We start from the raw sequence: 22,580 nt of genomic DNA on the forward strand, positions 1-22,580 counted from the left end.
TCAAGAATGATCCTTCAAAAGCACAGCCGCCGCGCAACAAGGTGGTAAACACGCCTTTAGGTGGGGGAGCCAACCCTGGGTCTCTCAGCCCTCAAAGCTACTTCTCATTCACCCCGAGGGCAAAGCGCTAACAACTCTGTTCCTCAAAGAGCCGTCGAGCCTCCCGCCCCTCCCACCTCCTCCTCACTCCATCCCTCTGTCTCTCTCCCTTCATCCATGTCTTTGGTTTATCAAGCTTATATATACCCAAGAGGGTCATTTACACAAGCTGAGAAGAAGAGAGTGGATTCATGAATCATACTCTACTTAACTATAAAGGCAGAGGCAAAATGCTGTATCTGCCGTCTTGTGACACCAGACAGATGCTAAGTACAGAGGCATGATGGGCAATAGATGCCAGGATGTTTTAGAAGGGGAATCAGTGTTGTTGTAAGAAATTGTTTTGAAAGTTGTCAAGACTACATTTTATTATCTGTATTACGCCATAAGGCAACGTGGCTTTGATTTAATGTAATGTGTGATGCCCTGTTTAAGGTACAGTACCAGCCAACTGTATTTACTAACACACTATTAAAACCTCATTTTATTTATTAGCTTGGCAACGGCACCGTGTTGCCAAAACAAGACACTTTAAGGTCACTTTCAATCGTTCCAATTACATGCTAGTCAAAAGGAAAAATATCAAACACTTGCTCTTGCACCTCCCGTGCTGAACTGTGATCCTGTAATTAATCTGGCAGAAAAACAGCAATACCTCACAAACCAGCAGTATAAGGGAATAATTACAAGTTTTAGCACGTACTTTATGAGAGAGAAAAAGCAGTTTACTCAAAGAATGCCTAAAGTAGCCGCAGTGTTGAAATGGAATTTGCCACTATAAATCCCAAAGCCAAAAACAGTCTATACCAACACATAAAATGCAGGAAGGACTTTTAAACGCACAAAAATGAGAATTAAAGTAATAAAAAAGTAAACAAGGATATTAATAATAATGATGTAATTAAAGTTCACCTTGAAGCATTTTCACTGGTGGCTGACTGTTGCTTTGAAAAGTACAGTAGCACCGTGAACATCTCTCAGGGTGAATCAGTAGCAGCAAAAAGGCAGTGGTTGATTTGCAGATAGTAATGTCATGATGTCCCCCTCGGCACCAGCCTCCATGTTCCTCATTACTGCTAATGTTAGAACCTCCTTTGCTTCTTTCTCTCCTCTTTTTCTCTCTGCGTCTCTGCCTCTTTCCTCCCCTCCAGTTCTCTTTCTAGTTCCTTATGTTTTTTTTTCTTTAAATATTCTGTCTCTCTTGTTCTTTCTCACAGTCCCTTTTTCTCCTTTCCTAGCTCTCTCTCAGCCCGGGCGTGTCTCTGAGCTCACCTCACAAAGCACGGCGTCAGAGAATCAGAGCCTTGCCTGACATGACATGCAGGAGATGGTTGTGAGGAGCGGTAGGGACACACACTCTTGACAGCAGAAGGCAAGGCTCCTCTGCTCCCACTAATGAGACTCCTGACTGCCGTGTCAAATGCACTTTGTGTGCATGTGTGTGGGTGCGCCCATACTTGCACAACAAAAAAATTCAGCATGCAGAAATAATGAACACAGAAACAACAAAAACCATGCAATTCTTAAAGAAAAATATTGTGCTGTGTGCATCATGCAAGTCTAGGTCAGGCCAAGGTTATAGATGTGTGCAAAATCCTCTTGCCCAGAGACTTTCACACATGTCTGATCTTCACCTCATCCTCAAGTTTTAAACATTATGGCAACAGATTACAAAACTTCTTTTTTATAGTGATTGCACAATAGGAGGAAGGTGTCTCTTGCTTAAGAACAGCTCAGAATACATGTCTGGTATTAGAAAGGAAGGCAAACACAAGAGCAACTAGCTTGCTACAGCACTGTAATCACTGGGAATGAAGCCACACTTATAGACATTAACAGAAAGAGTGGCAGTATTGCGTTGAACTAGTGGCCGGTGACACAGCAGAGGAGGCGTCCGAGCATGAGATGACATGGGATAGTTCTCCACTGCCGCCACAGCTGAATATTCCTGGTGGTGAAAGCAGAATGGGCTGATGGATTGTTGAGATAGGGCATAGTGCAATATGGGCATGATTTCATGGCATGATAAATCTCAGCAGGGGCGCGTGGCTAAGTGTAATATGAAATCCCTTATCTTTGGATCTGCTTCATAACACTAGATATGTGCTGCAGCTGAATCTGCGTTTGTCTCTTTAGCTTCTGTTCTTTGCTTGAACGCTGTGGTTTATCAAATCTATAAGAGGAGGACAATGACAACAACATGTGTGCGATAACACATATTTCACTCTGATGTTTTTGAAATATGATGTGATGAATTATCTAAATTGAAAATTGCCACTGCAACGATCTTCTTCTGTTACCTGTGATCAGGGTGATAAGTATTATTAGAACAGGTTTTACATGGCACTTAACAGAAGCTGGTCTGTGTTCGTGCAAAACAAGTTTAAATTACATATGCAATATAAATGAAATGCAATTTGTCCCACATAGCTGATCTTTTTAAAGTCCAGTGACTGTGTTATTTGACACCATCCCTTTAGAATTTTTCATTAAAAAGACAGAAATGAAGTCAAATCTTATCCTCCTCTTAGCTTAATCTGGCAGGTTAATTGACATCATCGGGGTAGAGAAAAAAGATGAGCTGCCATTCTGGGCTGCAACAAAAATCCCTCTAAAACGGTGAAATTGGAAAATAACCTATATTTCTTTTAGGATATTTCTTAATATACAACTACAGTTTCATATCACATTGCCAGAGAAATAAGGCACTTTCTCCCAAGAGATGAGAAAAGAATTGAATTTTTCCTTATCGGTCATCTATTTTTCCACAGAATGCTATTACTTGCTGCCTGCCGTTGCTAAGCAACAGGAAATATTAATAGGACCTTTTATTAGCTAGGCTTTACCCGTGGAGTACTAAAATGAGGAAGTGGAAAACATGAATGTGTTACATAAATCTTTGAACCTTTCAGGGTTTGCACAAGTCTCTGTTTGTCCAGTGATTTATGGCTGTGATGGTTCATTTATGGGAGAGGGCGGTGTGAAATGCCAAAATGGAACATTAGCCTAAGGGACAATTTGAAAATAAATAATCACAAAAAAGTGTGTGTGTGTGGGGGGGGGGGGGGGGGAGCAGTTGAAAGAACAGCCCTCCCTTTTCCTGTAGACTTCAAGGGGCCATCAAACAAGCAAGTGATTTTTGTTCCACTCGTGGCATTGATCATTCAAAATTATCTGTGCCTGAATCAACATTGGAATAACTAATACAAGTCCCATTCTATCACTGAGCTTGTTGAACTGTGGTGAAAAGCGACAGACGTTCCATCATTTTCTGCAGACGCTCTAATCCCTTTAAAAAATGACTTAAAATGAAGGTCTTTCAAAGGAGAAATAGGTTTTCTTCATCTGAATAAAAAGTATAGAATCGAGCAAAGCCCCAGAGAGCCGAAAGTCTTTAAAGGCACGTCGGAAAAAAAACACACGAGACAATTTTAAAGTCCATATGGAAAAAGTGTAAACACATTTAACTATAATCTTTCTCAGAAGGCTGGTTGATATAGTTTTTATTCTTTAAACTTAAAATGCGGACCATGATTTTCTCTATAAATGCATCGCCATATCTCTAATCCACTTTTTTTCTGTTTCATGTTTATACAAAAACCAGCAGGTGTACAGTATGCGATAATACGTTTGCTGAGACCCTCCATCAGAGAGAGAAAACATTAAAACACACCTCTGCTCTCTTATCATTAATTCATCCCAGCTTGTCTGTGACAAGTTCAGTTGACATTGCAGCTCATATTTCTTTCACGCAGGCTTGGAGCGCGAGCACCTGCCAGGAGCACTTAATACCTCGTGAGAAAAAAGAAAGAAAGAAAAAGAGCAAGCTTCCAACCAACTTAACGTGACAATCAAGATGGGATTAATACTTGATAATTAACCTCAACAAATGAAGATAAAGAGCTTGTGAGGAAAATCTTACATTGAAATTTTGTAACAAAAGAAATTAGAGGATGGAATTTGAATATGAATGCAGCAGGCAGATCTTTAGAGCGCCACAGCCCTCATTACAAATAAACTGACCCTCATTCAAGCAGATTCACATCGTGTATTCTGAGAAAAGAAAAAAAAGGGGGGGAGATAATACCTGGATGTTTGATGAAACTAAGGCTGCTCGTGCATATAGATCTCTCAGCTAATACTTAGCTGTTATGCATAACATCTCCTGGCTGATTATACATTCATCATCTGTTACATATTCAAAACATCACACTTGAGCCAGTTTGATGATGGCTAATACTGCATGCACAATTGAGGAACATGAAAAAAAGGATAATTTATTCCAGTTGCTGGCAACTGGGGACCATTATAAATATATCATAATTGAATATGAAGCTGTCCTGTTTAAACATATTGCAGATGCAGTGGTCACAGCACAGGCAAAAGGTGGATATAAAATATATGTATAGTTTAGTGTAAAGAGAGATGTAACAGAAAACAATGAGGCCAGAAATCAGCAGCAACAGAGATGTGTATCATTCTGGGCTGTATTGATAGGATCAATGCAACCTGAGCAAGGCTATTAAATGTCTAATGTGTTTTGGAACTTGTAGATGCTATGGCAGTGGGGGCATTAACAGAGAGAGCACCAGAGACAGGGAGAGAGGGGAGAGAGAACGAGGGAAAGTGGTGAGGTGGGGGGCTGGGAGGGAATGGGGGGGCTGCCAAGTGCATCAAAACATTGAGAAAAGAGCTCTTTGAAAGATATCAGGTTTGACCAGGAGGAGCTTCAGACACAATAACCATCATCCAAAAGAGAAAGGAAAGAAAAAGAAAAAAAATTGAATTGAAAATGGCCTCCTTACAAAATCAGGAAAGTGCAATCAGTTTTGCTTTAGAGGGTTTTGAGAGGCAGCAAAGTGGAGAAAATGAATAAATACCCTTGTTACTTTTATCAAATTAATACAGAGATTAGAAGTGAGTGATCAATCAACTAAATGCTGTCTGCATAGGCAAACTCTAAGGTTATGAGCACACTAACATATTCTTTGTATTTGCAGTCTTTTAACCTCTGGAGATGGAAAAACTCTGAACTGACAAAGATTTAAGTTCCTCTAATGACCACTTAACTGCATTTAAAACCATGTTTACAGCCTGTTAAATTAAAAAAAAAAGAAAGTTGCTTTATACCTTATTTCTTTGGATACTGACATAGATCAAAAGTCGGGGTGTGTCCGCCCTGATTGACAGCTAGCTTTGAACACTGCCCATACAGCCCATCCAAGAATCTGTGCTCATTTTAATGTTTTAATGTTTGCACACAGACCACCTAGCTCTGGTCTGCATGCTAGAGCTAGCTTAATAACTACCTTGCTAATGTTAGCTGATAGCTTAGTACTCACTGGTCTCATCCATTTATGGTCAGTTCTGGGCCCCAAAACGTAACACGCTTCCACCAAGCCAGCCAAAAATGCTAAAATGAATAAATGAATAAAAATAATGGGAATAACTGAGAAAGTTTTTTTTTTTAAGTAATCACAAGTAATCTCTAGCAGGCAAATGCGTATTAACTGGCTGCTTGTCCAACAAATTAACCTCTAAATCAACTATTTTGTCATGTTTTGATATTTACTAAAGACTACAGTGCCCAGCTGTTTCATAAATGTACTTTCCAAATAAATTAAGCTTGACGTTTGTTACATATTTTCAAAGATTTACATCTTTAACAGGAGGAAAGAAAAATGAAATCCTAAAAGCACCAAGCGTTAGATACACACACCCTTAATTTGTGTATTTTAATGCAATTTATTGTCAATAAAGAAAATGCAATAAACCTTCAGTCTTGTTCTGTATTATTCATGCTTTGGCATATGTGCAATCAATCATTTTTTATAAATTTTTAAGATCCATGGCCACAGTTAAATCTGCCTGATTTAAACACTCTTTAGCCCCGCAGTTCACCCTTTCACAACAAACAAAACACACCCTCTCTATTCTCTTCAACAGCTATGATCATCTGTTGCTGCGATGCTGCTTGAGTCTAAATCCTTTTTGTTATATAATTGCCCTATTTATTTCATGTTTATATTGTTGCACCTGCATTGGAGTACTTTCAAATGTCCTCATACTTGAATCACACAGGCACAAATTTAAAAACCAGAGGCTCTCAGCCTTTTGTTGAGACAGAATAACCCCATTTCACTCAACTGAATTATCTTTAAAATATCTAATAATGAAATCCAGGCGGTACAAAAACTGGACGTCTACGCTCATTTTGAATAAGAGTTACTTTTTTCTTCTAGCGTTCCTCCCCACAATGCCCTGCTCTCTCTTTCTCCCTCTCTCCATCTCTCTCTCTCTCACTCTATCCTCACCCCTCCTTTCTTCATTCAACTCTATTGCACTCTTTTCATTGCCCAGCTCACGTATTGAATCTGCCTGATGAAAACAGATCTCACTGCAGCACCACAATAGAATGGCTGATGCAGGAAAGATGAACCCTAATGGATTTTTTTTTCAATGTGCTCAAGATTGAATATAAGGCCTGACCTCCAGATGTAGTGGATCCATTTCAACAGCAGATATATTGTTTATAGTAAAGACACAAAAACGCACAGACACACTTGGACACACACACGTTGTTCAAAGCGAGCAGACACAGCTGCACTGTACATTGTGTTTTTTAGCTACCAAAAATAGATTAACATTCGAATGAACCTGTATTATTTATCTACCCATGTCAAGTGAGATATTCATAATGATAGCAACTCATGTTTGAACTGCAGAGTTTGCTTAATTACTCTGCTCAACAGACTGTGTCAAGGTGAGGCACCAATTTAATAGACACTCCGTTCTCAGCACAAATGAACCTCTGCTACGGTTTGGTAGTTTTGCCAGCCTGACTATTTGATTAAAAAAATTCAGAGTTCACTTTATATGCTGCTTTTTTGAAGTGAAGTTGAAGCAGAGCTCTGAAAAGATCCCCAAATGTATTCAAGAGCTCTTTTATAAAAAGTCAGAAGTAGCAAGATTTGGGAGTTTACTTGCAAAAGGCAAAAGATCACAGATCATTTTAACTGTGGTGTAATATCTCTTAACCTGTTTCCTGATTAGTGTGCTTATGTGTTAAAGCACACAAAATTTGAATTAAATTCATGTAACATAGAACATTTACAAAATGTGCTCAAAATAATTTTCATCTGTTTTCAGAACCAAAAGCATCATTTTATCTACCAGTGCTATCAGATTCCCTAGCGGTTACCAGGAGCTGCATTACATGTGCTTTAAACACAAGTTCATCATGTGTGAGTTGAACATTTAAAATCTCATGCATTTTTATCACCCAGCCTGCTGTATTCAATCTATTAAAACCACAGAGTGTGGCCCTCTGTAGCAGTAACAAATATCCTGACTGCAGAGGGAAAGACTGGCCAATCAACCAATGTCTCCGCAGTAAAGGTCATGACCAAAATGTGAAATGAATATGAAGATAAATGACATATGAATCCAATACCTTGTGGGAGTATTCCAGCATTAAAGTATATATAATGCAAAGAATGTTTAGATCTTTACTGGGAAATATTTTGATTGCTGCTTGTCTTCTGTTTATCACGAACGTTACACAATATGCCTGACCTTGATATTCATATGTATAACATATATCTTTATTGTGTAGAATAACTAAAAGATACTGAGACATGGCCAGAGACAAAACACACTGCTGATGTTTGTACTTGATGATACCGTGAAAGAACAAGAAGAAAACATCTCCTTTTCTAGAACAGCACAGCTGTATGCGTTACTATTTCTGCATTGTTTTATAATACAAGTCAGTATCAATAAAGCTATGAATGTTTAAAGTTACTGGCTTTCCAGTCATCGTCTGTTACACAAAAAAATCGTACGTTAACACTATTAACCATTTCTGTTCTTTCTTTGGGACCTACAATCAAAACATCAGCCATCTTTTCCATATATATGGGACTTTTTTATCTTTATTAATATATACATTAATTTGAACTTCAAAGTTTCAAATTCAAGCTATATTACACATTTAGGGCGCTGTGCATGGTATACTGCTAAACTGCTAAACAGATTATTTGCTTAATGCAGTCTACTCATATGTTTGATGCATAAGCTTTGCAGAGCTCATTTGTTGTGATAGTAACCTGCTCTATTTCCAACAGTTCTCATGAATGCAATTATGGTTTGGAGATGCTAATTTGTAGAGGAGCAGTTCTGTGTGGAGCTGAGGGAGTAATCAGCACGTATTCATGTTTGAAGGCCTGACAGATTGACCGATGCCTGCTGTCGAGGCAGATATGATGCTGATGGATTTACCCACAATCCTTTTCTCCATGCATTAGAGCTGACATGGCAACTGCTGAACAATCATTCAGTTCCCTACTTAGCCCCATTTACTGTGCCTTGAAAACGACATTTTCCCTTGGTACAAGGCTAAGATATTGAAATTATTTTTCATGCTTAAAATACACAAAATGCTTTAAAATGACAAAAAAAGTTTGCTCCATCATCATTTCATCCTATGTGTTGACATTGCTTGCTTCATAATTTGCATTTCTTCTTTTAGGCATGAGCCAGAACAAGTTAAGTTTAAGATTAAGACCAACACTCATCACTCCCAAGTATTAAATATTTTTCTTACTGTGATTAAATGTGCGCTACTCACCGAGGGCATTTGGCTGGATACGAGGTGACTGTCCTGTCCCAGCATGTTCGACATCATAAGTGTGGGCAGCTCTGGGTAGGAATACGGGTTGATGAGCCCATTGTGTGACAACGAGTGACCGAGGTAGCCTGTAGACTCGTGCTCCATCAGGTGAAGAAGAGGAGGTTCGGGGTGGTTAGGTGGAGTGATAGGTGGGATCTCATAGTCTTCGTCCCCGGCTCCATTTCCACTTGAAGTGCCGCCACCTCCTCCTCCTCCCCCACTGCCACCTGTCTGACCTGTGTAGCTCTGTGGTGGGACAGACAGAAAAAGAAATAAAGTGAAATACACTGTTTTCATTGAGCAGAAACTGAAAATCAATCCATTTTAAGTCCCTGTGACTATTACACACAGGCTGCAAATGTAGAAATATACAGTGTTTTATAGTTTTTCTACAGTAGACAATGCAAAGTGGAAATGGCTACTTGAGCTGTCAGGAGTGGTGAATGCCCCACCCAGCAAACACTTCCATAAACGTAAACTCGCAGCTAAATCATTAATGTCACAAAGCAGGTGCGTTGCAAGATAAATTGCTCTATGCAAGGTTGGACATACGTGTCTCTGCAACTACAGGGTATGGGCAAGTCAACTACAATTCTCTACTCACATTTTAGAGAAAACCATACTATTGCAAAATTTACAAATAAATCTAATGGTTCCCAAACAGGGAACTAAAGAAAAAAATTCTGTTTTTGAGTAGATTGCATTCATTTCCAACAAACAGAAGGACATTTTTTCCAGAAGTTACATGAAAAGAATATATATGTGTGTGTGTGTGTACTTGCATATGCTAAACATTATGATTACAAGCATTAACTGTAATGTGTTATTTTATTTTGTCAAGCTAGAAATTCCACAAAGGTTCTTCTGATCTGTCATTTTACTACATTAGGTATAATTTTCCTTCAAATGTTAAACGACTCATTTTGGAACAAAAAACAAAACAATGCTCAGCGATCAGTAATATAGCAGACCAACAGTCTCTATTCGCGTGCTGTCTCTCTAACACAGTAAGTCCAATCAGATCAGGGTTCTGCACAGAGCAAGAAGAAAAGAAAAATAGCAGGGAAATTCAACGGGGAATGAAAAGCAATTTTGTCTGAGACGATCCAACTTGACTCCCATTGTAATGACTGAGTCAAATTAATCATCACAAATAATATTCTGGTGTCAGCCATTCAAGGGTTTTTTAATAGAATTTTTATGATTCATGTCTAGCAGTATACATCAAACAGTCAGTTCTGCAACATTTCTGAAATCAATTCAATATCATCTTTGTGTAGGCTGTCATCCTCGGCAGCAGAGCGGTCATTTATCTCTCAAACAGATACTTTTAGAAAATAAGGGGCATGTGGAGATGGAAGGAAGAAGAAAGGATACGGGGCGCTTTTTTTCTTGTTTTTCTCTCAACCCTGTTTTAGTATCAAGGTAAGTGCAATGGCCTATTTTGTAATTTTTGAGCACATCAATTACAGATAAAGTAGTATGAATAAGCATTTTACATCCTTGGAATGAAAAAACCCAAGACAGTTTTTCTATTTAAATCCCACGTGCAGCAACGAGCGCAAAGCCACATGAGATAAATTTAATTTTGCAACAATAAGAATGTCAATAAGAAGAAATAAGAAAAGTCTAAAGCACACATCTTAAGCGTAATGGCAAAAACAGGAGGTTTTCACTGTTGAATCAAGAGTATAGAGACACACTTAGAATTAATCCTCTTTCTTTTTTCTCTCTTTCTTTTCATTTGGCGTAACATTTAGTAAACGATTGCCTCAATTTGATTTACTTTGTCCTGACATAGCCTGCAAGCAAGTTGATATTAATTTTCTGGACTGTCCTTTGAAGACAGATGTTTTTGTAAACCTTTGGGGATAGTGTTATTGTTTGGTCTAATGGACAAGAAAACGAACATTTCCTGAGATTCAATTTCCCTCATAATTGTTGGAAGGAAACTAAATTGTCTGTTGTAAACATTGGAGCTATTGTGTGAAGTGAGTCCCTGTGCGAGTCCCTCTGAGCCACCATGTGCTTCACTCTGACTGTAGTAGACTATGTAATCTAAAGACCACCATGCTTAGTCATCATGTAGCGTGTTTATCAATCTTTTGTTTTCTCAGTAAATTAATCTACATCCAAGCTACAGAAACACTTTTCTGGTCACATCTATTGCCTTTGATTGTGCAGAGGGACAAGGACAGAAGATGTGTCATGTGTTGGATTGCTATGAAGGCTCATCCAGTGCCCTTGATGATAAAATGTAAATACCAAGGACATTCCCAGTTGGATTGTGGCAAGATAAATTATTCATATGCCTCTATTCAGAATGAGATTGCATGTACAGATCCACATGTACACTGTGGCTAATGTATACTCTTTTCTTCTTTGAAAGTAAAATCCAAACCAAGGCAATGTATATGATGGATCGTATAGACCAGCATGTGTCCTAGTATGGAAGTAGCTTTTCAAACATGCAGCCCCTGTTTTTTTCCCTTTTTTCCTCTGAGGTACTCATCATTGGTTTACTTTCAATAGTCGGGGCTGTTCTCCTTCAAAAAGCAGCAGATTCTATTTTCAACACTCTGTTTTTCACCATGCTTTATTTTCCTCATCTGATCAATGCGGTACACTATAGGGAACATTATTTCCAATACACAGTATGTTGTCTTCAGTGCGAGCGAATGCAATCTGTAACATTTTAATTAAGAGACAGATCTCTCGACTGTAAGTGTTACATACCAGCACACCTTTCATTTGAAAGAAACAGATGAATAGACAGTTGGTCTGGGACTGAGAGAGAAAATAACATTGATTGGGGAGCTTTCCAGCTTGTCTTTTATTTGGCACAGATCTCTCCCTCCCTCTGTAACACTGCCTGAGTATTCAAGGCCTTCTGGAGATGATATTGACTGTGGCTAATGGCTCATTATCTCTATATTCTTGTACTTATTAGATTATTGTTATGATGCCTGTAGAAATCAGGATTTGGGACATTGCCCATTTAATATTAAATTGCACATCCATTTTAAAATTCTCATCTGTCAATTGCAATTCATATGTTGGGTTAAAAGCTACTTTTTCAACATTACATAGCATAATGTTGGACCTCCTGGCATAATGTTGCTCTGGCATAAAATTATCAGGCTATTAAGCAGCAACTGACAGATAATAAACTACTGTTTATTTTGATAACTCAACTAATTGTCCTCTTTCAGTGACAACTCTAAATATTCTTTGTTTTTTAGCATTTTAAATCTGACACATAATGACAAGATAATAATGACATTAAACATTATTTTCAGCTGTATTCACAATATTTGCTTTTTTTAGCTTCGTCTTGAAATCAAAGGAATTTCATGACGCAAACATTATTTTGACAGGTGGGCCACAGACTGGGAATATCTCCACTAGCATGACATCAAGTGACACAGTAAGTGCTGTGTTTTCACATGGACGAAAGAGTCCGGTGTCCTCCCAAGTCAACGTCTGTTTCGCAAAGAGGGTGGGACCGACGGCTCAGAGACAGACGATGACATATCTGTCTCGCCGCTAATATGGACTTATCTGCTTATTGAAGAGCTTTGTCAAAGCAGTGATTTATGCTTGAAATACCCATACATCACTGCTTCCATCACCTCTGGCACTCTTCGTTCTGACACCTTCCCAAAATTCACCGTGCAGCACTCTGCAAGCCAAGTAAGGCCTTGTTATCTCTCACTCCATGCAGTCCGGTTTATGAAGAAAACAGTGGATTTATCTTTGGGATGAATTTAAGAGCATCAACTTTTTTATTCCCTCTGTCACTGCTCTCGCAAAAGGAGGCTTATACTGTATATTCAAAAATGATCCTGTTTACTAGTGTACACAAAGCTCTTGCTTTAATGTAATACAGCAAAGGCAAATAATGCTTGTCTGACAACAGAGATCAGTTATTTTCAAACACATAATCTAAGAGCTGTGAACTCTTGGCTTGCTGTTGTTGATACCCTTTCTTGTTTCTCATAGCGTCTTCTTTAATCTATCCATCTCTTTCCTTCAACTCAGGCTTAATTAAAGCCATAGCTGTTCCTCTGCTACTATATCTTACAAGAGTGGGAATGGAAATGGGCAGGAGATCCAGTTACAGCCACCCTACACCTTCACTTTCCTCTTCCTCTCTTGGCTTGCCCATTCAGCTCTGTCCCTTGTGAAGCCCCAATAGTTCTGGCCCTATTCCACGTTCCTTAGACCCCGATCAGCCCCCTTCCTATCCATCCCTCTGTCATCTCATCTCCCTCTAAAACAGCCCAGCTGCTTTATTTATCTGTCAGTATTTTACTGTTCAGAAATCATAACAGGAACTCTGGGGACTGAGATGCTGTACTTGGGATGTGTTCAGTGAATGAGTGGCACAGGAGGGTGAGGAGAGAGGAAATAAACCCTTTCAAAGACATAAACCCCACGGAGAAACAAATGGGAAGAAAGGAAAATATGGAGAGAATAATTAAGGTGAGCACCAACTGTCTAAAGTCAAAAGATGCAGATGGCCCTATTCACCCCAGACCCTGAGCTGATTACTAACTAACCTACCACTGACTCAAACCAGCCTTTCTAATTGCACGTGTTTCTCCCCTTTCCTTTTAAGTTTCCCTTTTTCTTCCTTCATATATCCTGTTCCAAGTGCCCGTCTCACTTGTCAGTCAAGGTCAGGAGGTCATCCTCATCTGATCGCGTGTCAGAACAGATTAGAATCAGAGCTTTTGTGTCATGTCATATTTCATTATGCATTTGACTCATCTCGCAGGTCAAGAGGTCGCTCTGATTTGATTGGATGACAGAAATGATATAATTTGTGTTTAACCCTAGGCTGTATGAGGCTCTGAGTGGTGTACTAATGCATTTTGCAAAGATGGGGCAGACCCTCTCCACAAGCGCCTAATTTGAAGTGGCACGCCGCGGAGTTGAAGGAGAGCCAGCGCTATTGCACAACATGCTGAGGTTATAAGGGAGGCTTTATCAAATAACAAACACAATCTCCCTTGTACCTCTGTTTCTTTCTGTTTCTCATATGCTTTCTTTTTATCCTGCAAACAGATGGAAGTGCCGAGTAACTAACTGCCCTCTGAGGCTAATATTTTTTTGGGGGGTTGTTCCATATTAATTTGATCCAATAAAAATGTGCTACTGACCTTCCTTGCTCTTGCTGTCTCTATTTCTTCTTCACTATCAAAAAACACTTAATATTGGCAAAAGAGATAACTAATGGAGAAGCACTGTCAACTATAAGAACCACATAATTGCTGCTGAACTTTCAATTGACACACAACAATAAAATCTTTCTTAAATAGCTGTCAAACATGATAAAATAGAAAAGTGTTAGTGTCAAATTGAGTTGTTTGCTGATATTTATTTTGAAAATATCTGTATTTGCTGTTGGAAACACAGAAAGAGTTCAGGACCCTGTTGTGGTAATGACATGCAGATGCCATACAGTGAAAACTGTGATCCCCAGTATGTGCAGCTGGAAAAAGTAAACCATGGTTGCACAAGATAGCTCAGGTTTCCCAATAGTCATCTAGAGTGATGCTGATGTTGATACTGGTGTGTGTGGGTGGAGAAGAGGGCTGGAGAGAGTGAGAGGAGAAAGGATGAACCGGAGAGGAAGAAGCAGAAAATCAAGCTGCATGGGGAAAGAGATGAATCCCACTTTTCAAATTAGAATCCCAAGCAAACTTATTGTGTGACAGTGTGAATTTAGAATTACAATGTTATACTGACACACATACAGTATTATTTCCAGAGTCCCTCTGTCGCTTCATGTTGGGAGCAGCCATGTCTCGTAAACACCCGAGCCTTTTCAGCTTTTCTCTTTGGCACACCACCGCCTGTTCAACAACACTTAACAACAGCCACAGGTATTGCTGAGTTACGACTACGTCAAAGAAGCAGAGAGACTCGACAAGGCCCAAAACAGCAGCCAGTCAACTGTTTTTTAATTTTTAATGACTCTTCAGTTATCTACTTTTCTGTGCCCGCTGTCAAAAATCATTATTAGGAGGTGGACAATAGTGCTACTGTGGCTGAATGACAAAACTAATTATTGTTATAGGAACAAGTAAATGGACAAAAAAAAAACCCAGCAGAATAAAGCGTTGATGGATCCTTACAAACTGACTCTAACAATGTTCAAAATAACAAAGGGAGTGCTGATGGCGCAGTCATCCAAACAAATGTGCATTATTCTCAGAATTGTTAGGATCTTGTCACCCACAAATAACTCTGCTGCTAACTCTACACCAGGAGAAGGGGGTGTAAAGAGCATGTGGTGGGTGAGAGTGCATATGGCATTTGTGTGTCCATGTGTGTGTCATTTCAGCTCTTAAATGCTTTTGTGAACATTTCTTAGGAATCCCCCTTTTCAAAACAAAAACCTACTGTAAGCGATTGCACACTCTGTGTGAGTCCGGTGTCAGTGTGTTCTTAAGTGTCTTGCCTCGCTGGTTCAGAGTCAATGAGGCTGTGTATTGGAGGCTGGCACAGCTGGTGGGAGCAGGAGAATAACATCTGGACCGTCGTACTCCTGGTGCCATTGTTAATAAGAGGCTGGTTGTGAATGGAGGAGAGTGGAGGAGACAGCTCTCCAGGGTCAATGAACCTTCCTGTCTCTCACTAGAGTTCTGCTCTGCAAGTCATACTTCATGTATCACCAAAGTGTCCACAAAAGGAGTTACATGTACACAAGAACATGCTAGCCTTAACTAGGCTGCGTGCCGGTCAGTCAGTCGATCCAGAAGGCAGCTACCTGATTTTGGTGAGCTCCTAGAGTTTCTCTAACACAGCCTCAAGTCATTTATTTTACACCAACTGCCGTTAAGTCTTGCCACTGGGCAGCCATCTTGAAACGCCTCTGGGTGCTTATTCTTTTTTGAAGCATTATCCTAATTTACTTTAATTTTAGTGGTTGCCAGGTAATAAAACTGAATTTTAAAAAATCCAATGGCCAACTTTACCCCAAAGTAAACTCTTAAAAAGCTTCTTTTCCCACCCTCAGTTATACTTCTACCACCACCTCTGCTATTAACAAACTCTCCCATAGGTTTCAATTCAGGATTCTACTGTATTCAATGTCTCTGATGATAGTTTCATGTATCTTGACTCTGAAGTATACTCTGATAACTACAGGCTTTTAATCCATTAATATGCCATCAAGCAACAATTTTGCCAATTACATGACAAAATACACTAAGAGCAAACATTCAGGCTTATCTAATAATTGCGAGCTGCTGTGTGCACTAAATTAACATGGTGCCTATACCTGTGTTAGTGTTGTCCCTGGATCATTAATAACTAATGTTGGTCCAGGTTCAGCACTACAAGTTACCAATCACATTGCTACCATATGATGTCATAGTTTTGTGACATGAAAAAACACAAAAAACTGCTGATCTCCACTCAGAACTGGTCACGTGCAACATTGAACCTTGACCAACATTAAGTATGTTGATCCAAAAACAACATCAACACAGGGATATCAGCTCAAGCAGCTATCACAAGCTTTATGCCAGTTTATTTATATTAATTAAACCTCAGGATATTAGCATAGTCACTCTTAGCAAGCTGTACTGTTAATGTGTGCAACCCCAACGAGATGCTAATGTGAATACTAATTCTTGGTCATAAGTTGGCAACAAATTCAGATATAGAAGTTACTCTTTTAAGTATGTTTGGTTCAGTGCTAACCCAGATTAGTACAGTGTTTCCAGTTCTCATTACATGCCACATGCTTTCACTATCAGTCTACTGCTATCATGCTGACTAAACAAATCTTGCAACAAAATCAAGGGAAGCATCAAAGCTCCTCCCTTATGAAAAACACTCAAGTTGAAAATGCTTGCAGGACAGAATTTGAACATCAAGCCTATTGCTAGATCACGGCACATACTGTTCCATAAACATTGCACAAGACAAAACATAGGTTATGTTTAGTCCTGTCAGGTGTTTGGTTCTATATTCTGATGTGACGAAGTATTAACAGGAGCTAAAATGATATTAGTTGCTCACAGATCTTTGCAGGAGTTCATTAAATGTCTGCAGAGTCATAAAGTAAACTAAATCCAACATTCATGCATAAAGCGCAATAACAGTAGCTTAATTATTTATGAATAAAGTTATGAATAGAGCCACAGTTTTACAGCTAAGTTGTTTATATACAACAGTCAGAGCTTGACCATAGCTGTCGGCGGCTACGGGTGTAGTGAAATGCATGTAATTAAAGTAACAGTTAAACTGTCAAATAAATGTATATTTTTATTTGTACTTAACTTCTGGGACTACCATGAGTTAAAAAAAAATAATGATTTGAATATTTGTCTACAATACCTAACACGCCCAGTCCAACTTTCCTCTGTTAGTTTCTCTGCATATTAGTCATTGTGTATGGGAGTATTTGCGATAACCAAAGGGATCTAGGGTTTTTTGTCGAGTAATCAGTTCATATTTGAATGTGTCTCTCTTTCCAGAGTTTCTCATTTTCTTCTAATGTTCTTTCGTGTCCAGTATCTCAGTGTTTCCCTGTTTTCTCCTTCCTCTATCTCATCCATGTCTTGGTGCTTTCTTTGTTAACCTGTCTTAGTGCATCCTTATTATTTGGCTTTTGGCTGTTTTACTTTGATAGCTATCGTGTGTCATGTTTTTGTATTTACTTCCTGTCTTTATCTTCCTTCCTTTGTAATTTCCCTCATTGAGAACAGTGAGTGTGGGGTGGTTAATTATGGCCCCAGTGCAGTGCTCCCACCTGTGTCTTGTTGTCCAGTCAATCCGCTGTACATTTTTACAGAGAGGGTTAGATTGTGTGCTGGCTTTTGCGGTCTGTGTTCTGCTCTTGCCCACTGTGTTTCCTATAACCCCACCCTACAGCACTACATAGAGGGATAAAACCAACTCACAAATACATTTAATATAAAACTATAAAAGCCTTTTTGCCTTAGGCTTTGTACCAACATTTTTGCTGTGCGCTGTTTAACTAGTTTAATAAGAGAAATTGTACCACCTCATTTCTACTTTCTCTAAGCACAGGAAATAAGTCAACATAGATCGATAGCAAGTCTGGGCTTTTTTCATACCTTGAAGATATTGCATCAATAATTAACCAGGTATTTTGCTAATGAATTGTGGCTGAATGGTACATTTTCCTCTATAATAACCCATAACCTTTTTTCACAGCCGTGAGGAAAAACCAATTCATGGGAAACTTTACTAAAAAAATTAAAAATAAATGAATAAATACAAATAAAAAACAGTTATGAAAAGGCTGACTAGACACTGCATTTCCCAATTTCTATTATACCCTAGCAAGAGTGGGTGTTTGTTCCTTATTGTTTTATCCAGTTGGGTGAAAGGCCTGCAGAAACACATTAAAGTTTAATCGCATTAGTTTCATCTGATCACCTAGGGCAACATGGGGACGGACAGCTTAGCAGAGCGAGGCCCTTATACAAATACACAGCTGTGCATTTATATATAATGCCATGTCAGATGAGTATTTCAAACAGAGGGCTTTTAAACAGGGCAAGAGAGAGAGGAGAGAGAGGTGGGGAGTTTCCAAATGACTGTAAAAAGGCCACGGGGACAGAGCTTTCCATCTTTCTGCTGCCGCGACAAATATGCCTGCACATCTTTTTGCTTTGTCTCCGCTCCCTGCTTCGTCAGCGAATGGCTATAGAAATATTTTGGCAGGCTGCTCTTTGTTTTCATTTTCACAAAAGATGCAGTGAGGGAGCGAAAGGGAGAAAGAGCGAGAGGGAGATCTGCTGGGTAGGAAAGGTAAAGGGATGTTGTCAGAGGTTAGAGGGACATTTGAAAAGAAGGACAAGTACAAGGGTGTACATGGAGTATGAGGACAGTTTATTGGGAAGTGGAATGAAGGCAAAAAAAAAAAGCAAAATTGAGGGATCGGGGAAGAAGAAAAGGGTGACCTAGAAGAACTAGTAGAGGATTGAGAGTCAAAAGGAAAGTAAACCAGGTGAGGTGGGATAAAAGAGGCAGCAGAAAAAGGGTTAGAGATATTGGGGTGATGGGTAGAGGGTAAAGCACAAAGTAGGGGAATCAATAGGAAGAGGAGGGGGCAGGTGGAAGTGTAGTAGAGGAGGAGCCTGCCATTCTGGTACCCAACTCCAATCTAAACAGCAGGAGGAAGCTGTAAATCAGACTAATGCGACCAAGCTGTAATTCAGACCAGCAGTGCCAGGGCGCTAGTGCGGGGACCCCGAACGGCGGGAGTGTACAAAATGCTGCCGAGAGGCTTTAATCAGTGCAACGATCCAAAGATACGGTCTCCCCCAATCAGCGGGCTTCCTGTCAGTCACACACGACTGAACCGGACCAATCAGGCTCCACCAAGGTTCCAGACATGCTGGCTGGGCTTTGGGCTTCTGCCAAACAAGAGAATTATTCATCTAAACTGGAAAGGTGGAATGGGCCTTTAATTCAGAGCATAGAGGGAAGAGGTGATAGATTTGTCAAAGGTTGGACATAAAAGACTATGGGATCATGTTCTACAATGGCTCATCAGAAACATATGGTGGAAGATGAGAGACACAAGGGAGCTTTAGAGAAGGACTTAATCATATTCATAAGGGGGGAGTTCCTGCAAGTTTAAGCACCAGAATATGTGACAGGCATATCTGTTCAGATCTGTTAACAAGAGCTCTTATGCCAATAAATCTCTCATTAAACACGAGATGAAAAAAAATCACACAAAAGCCCCATTATGAGTTTAATCTGACAACTTGTTTAATAAACATAATGATGTTCACAGCTGCTGACTGTCCTAAAAAAAACCCCAACCAAACAAAAATAAAAATATTTCCATCGATCTTTGTCTAGTTCTCCGTGTCTAACATGTCTAACAGATCTGCTGTTGGCAGTCACCTCTCTAATTACAATTACAACACCCATGGGACTTCCATAATCCTTGCCAGCAATGAGCTACAAAATAGTAAGTGAGATGAGAAATTGCATCAAACTTACCATGAAAACATCATTCGAACTCCGAGCATGTAAAACAGGCAGACAAACTTTCAAATTGCTCGCTATCAGAAGCTGCCTTTTTATACCTGCTTTTCACTCAAAGGGGAAGGAGGGCAGTGCATGAACTTAAAAGTGAGCGGAAAATGCAAATGTAGTCCACTTTATCATCAGGCATTCAAACAGACCCTTTCAACTCGACAATCCATAATATTTCAGCTTTGATGATCAGGAAATGGCCGTGGCTCGATGGTAACACCGAGCTAGATTCTGCTCTGGTAGTGGTGTAGTAGTAGAACTAGTGTGACTGGCTGGGCTACGCACACTGTGCATGTTAAAGCCACATGCAGAGTCTTGGCAGTAAAGACGCTACAGCAGCAGCCAATCAATAAAACCTTGTTACGCTAATTGCGAGATCATAATCTCCATTCCTACTTCTGCTGAATATCCAAACAGTCACTCCATTAGCCGAATTATTCCCCTGTGCAGTTTCTCCATCTCCACCCCTCCCCCTTCCATTTCCTCCTCGTGTTCTCTTTTCTGTGACATATTTCTCTCAAACAGCAGTTCTGCTAAATTAATTCATAAGTCAGGGAGAAAGACATCAAAAGAAAACATTGTCAAGGTAAAGTGCTGATGAAGTATATACTGTTTCTTTCACTTTGCTGTGGAGCTATGAGAAGGAATCTCTCACAGTGCATTATCTTTGATCGTGTCGCTTCGCACTGCTCTGTTTAGTTATAGCGAGAGGAATCTTACCTCAGGTGATCTGGTCTACTAAGACCTTTATGATACAAAAGCCTCTCTACTTAGGAGGTGCTCTAATCCTTGCCACTGTGGAGATTTTCTCAGTTCAAACTGTGACAACACTAGGAAATACCAGAGCTTCTTCTCGTTGGTTACTCTTTTCTACAATGATGCCAGGACAATGGCCAGTGGCCACAGGGGCAGACAAAGAGCTTGTTGATGCTAAGACCAGGGTCCATGACCTTGTCATTGAATCACTAACACTTTGTCACTCTGCTTGGGGGGAAAAGAAACTCTACAGAGAACTAAGGAGGGTCAGACAGCGATGCTCATGGGAACATCGATATGACAATGGCACTGACCCCATTTCCTTGTGACTCATCACTAGAACGTACCCATCTAAGCACTGAACAGTCTGATAAGGTTGCGTTGCCAGATTTACTCACCAGCACCCTGTGAATGACCTATATGAATGTGCAAGACATATAGAAAATTAATTCATATAGGTAAGCCACGTTAAATAGAGCAATTACATGGTGAAACCGAAGTGAGAGAAAGCCGAGCACTGAAAAATACACTCTTCACAGAGTTTCGAGGCAGAACTGCTGACCCAAATGCATTTAAATGCAACGGGGGTAGAGACTGAAAAAGAGAAACAGTGAGCAAAAGAGCAAAAGAGGGGGAGTCAGAGAAAATGGGTGAAAGATAAGTTGAGGGAGATAATAAAGCAGCAACCACAGAAAAGTCAGCTTTAGGCAGTATGATTAGTTTAAGTTCGAGATAGAACATACTGAGAATAGCAGAGCACGCTGCTGTATACCGCACCCAACTGTTCTGTAAGAATAACACTAATTAATAAAGGATAAGTCTTGTTTTACCTAAACACTTGCAAACAGCACGAGCGTTAATGCAGTTGCTTCTGAGGAACACGAAGCATATACTAGCAGGTATAGAATCGTATTTTTCGTGTCGCATTAGTGCAAGAAATGATTGCACTTTATCAAAACATGCTTTGATAATGTCAATCAAACTGCGGCTTTGTTCCAAATTTAGTGATTAAACACTGAAACGGAAAGCATGCATGGATATAAAAAATCCCTTTATTAGTGCTTATGATGTCGTTGGTGTGAAATGCATGATGAAAATGAGCTACCGAGTGGTAGTTTGAGAACATTACAACGAAATAATTAATTGAAAAGTTAATGCATAAAACGAGTGAGGTTACATTTTGTGTGTGCTGACCACGAAGACGGTGTAATGTAAGAGTAAGTAGAATGGGTTAGTGACGATTATTCAAATTGACAAAGTTCAGTGAACCGTCTCAACAAAGGTGCCCTCAACCTTTATTTACAGTGACTTTTTTCCAGCGCGATCGCACTATTTAAAAATCTGCTTGGATAAAAAATGTAGCACAGCTAAAGAGGTGCAGATCAGTGATTTTTGGATTTTCCCATCTCTATGTTTTGTTGTCAGAGTGTGTGTCCACCCCTTAGGCCTCCCTGATTCTAGCTGTCAGAGGGAACGAGAGGCTAAACTTGGTGAAGCGGAGAATAGAGCAAGGCACATGTCAAATGTGAGGGGATCTTGAGTAAACAAAGTATAACACAGAGCAAAGCAAAATCGTCTCTCATCCTATCACCGTCTTTCACGCTATTTCCCTCTGTCTCTTTGTCTCCTGCTTCCCTGTTTTCTACCTATCTGCCGCTCACTCTTGTCTTCTCTAACAAACCGCAATGCTTCGCCCTCCCATCAGTAACTGGTGCTGATGTCTAATCAGTCAATCAGCACTACAGTAAAGCCACATGTGCTATATGAAATTAACTGATAAAAGTAGTGGTTAGCAGTTTTTTAGAAAGTGAAGTATCTGCATGACAAATCTGTCAAATAACAGCGCTGTCCCACTTAAAATGACTTTGTGGCAGTCCTAATAGTCTGAGCCTTCTGAATTAACTTTACATGTGTAGAAAAGACAACACAAGCAGCTCTGTGTCCTACTCTGGGCCATAAGCCAAACCTTAACAAACCAGAGCATTAAGAAATTTAGCAAAAAAGCAAATGCAAC

At 39.7% G+C, this 22,580-nt stretch overlaps 1 protein-coding gene across 2 annotated transcripts in view; it reads right to left on the reverse strand.

Annotated features, from left to right (window-relative positions):
* The window catches only part of tox2 (TOX high mobility group box family member 2), an 86,399-nt gene that overhangs the window by 18,070 nt on the left and 45,749 nt on the right, over window positions 1-22,580 (reverse strand). For both annotated transcript variants that reach the window (XM_085457617.1, XM_085457618.1), the window contains exon 4: window positions 8,729-9,016. In XM_085457617.1, coding sequence (XP_085313743.1) covers window positions 8,729-9,016 — 288 coding nt within the window. The remainder of the gene's footprint in view (window positions 1-8,728; window positions 9,017-22,580) is intronic.

This window comes from Copadichromis virginalis, linkage group LG5 (assembly GCF_057382275.1).
Source record: "Copadichromis virginalis isolate Kocher_CV1m ecotype Utaka linkage group LG5, C_Virginalis_male_GT1.1, whole genome shotgun sequence".
NCBI lineage: Eukaryota > Metazoa > Chordata > Actinopteri > Cichliformes > Cichlidae > Copadichromis > Copadichromis virginalis.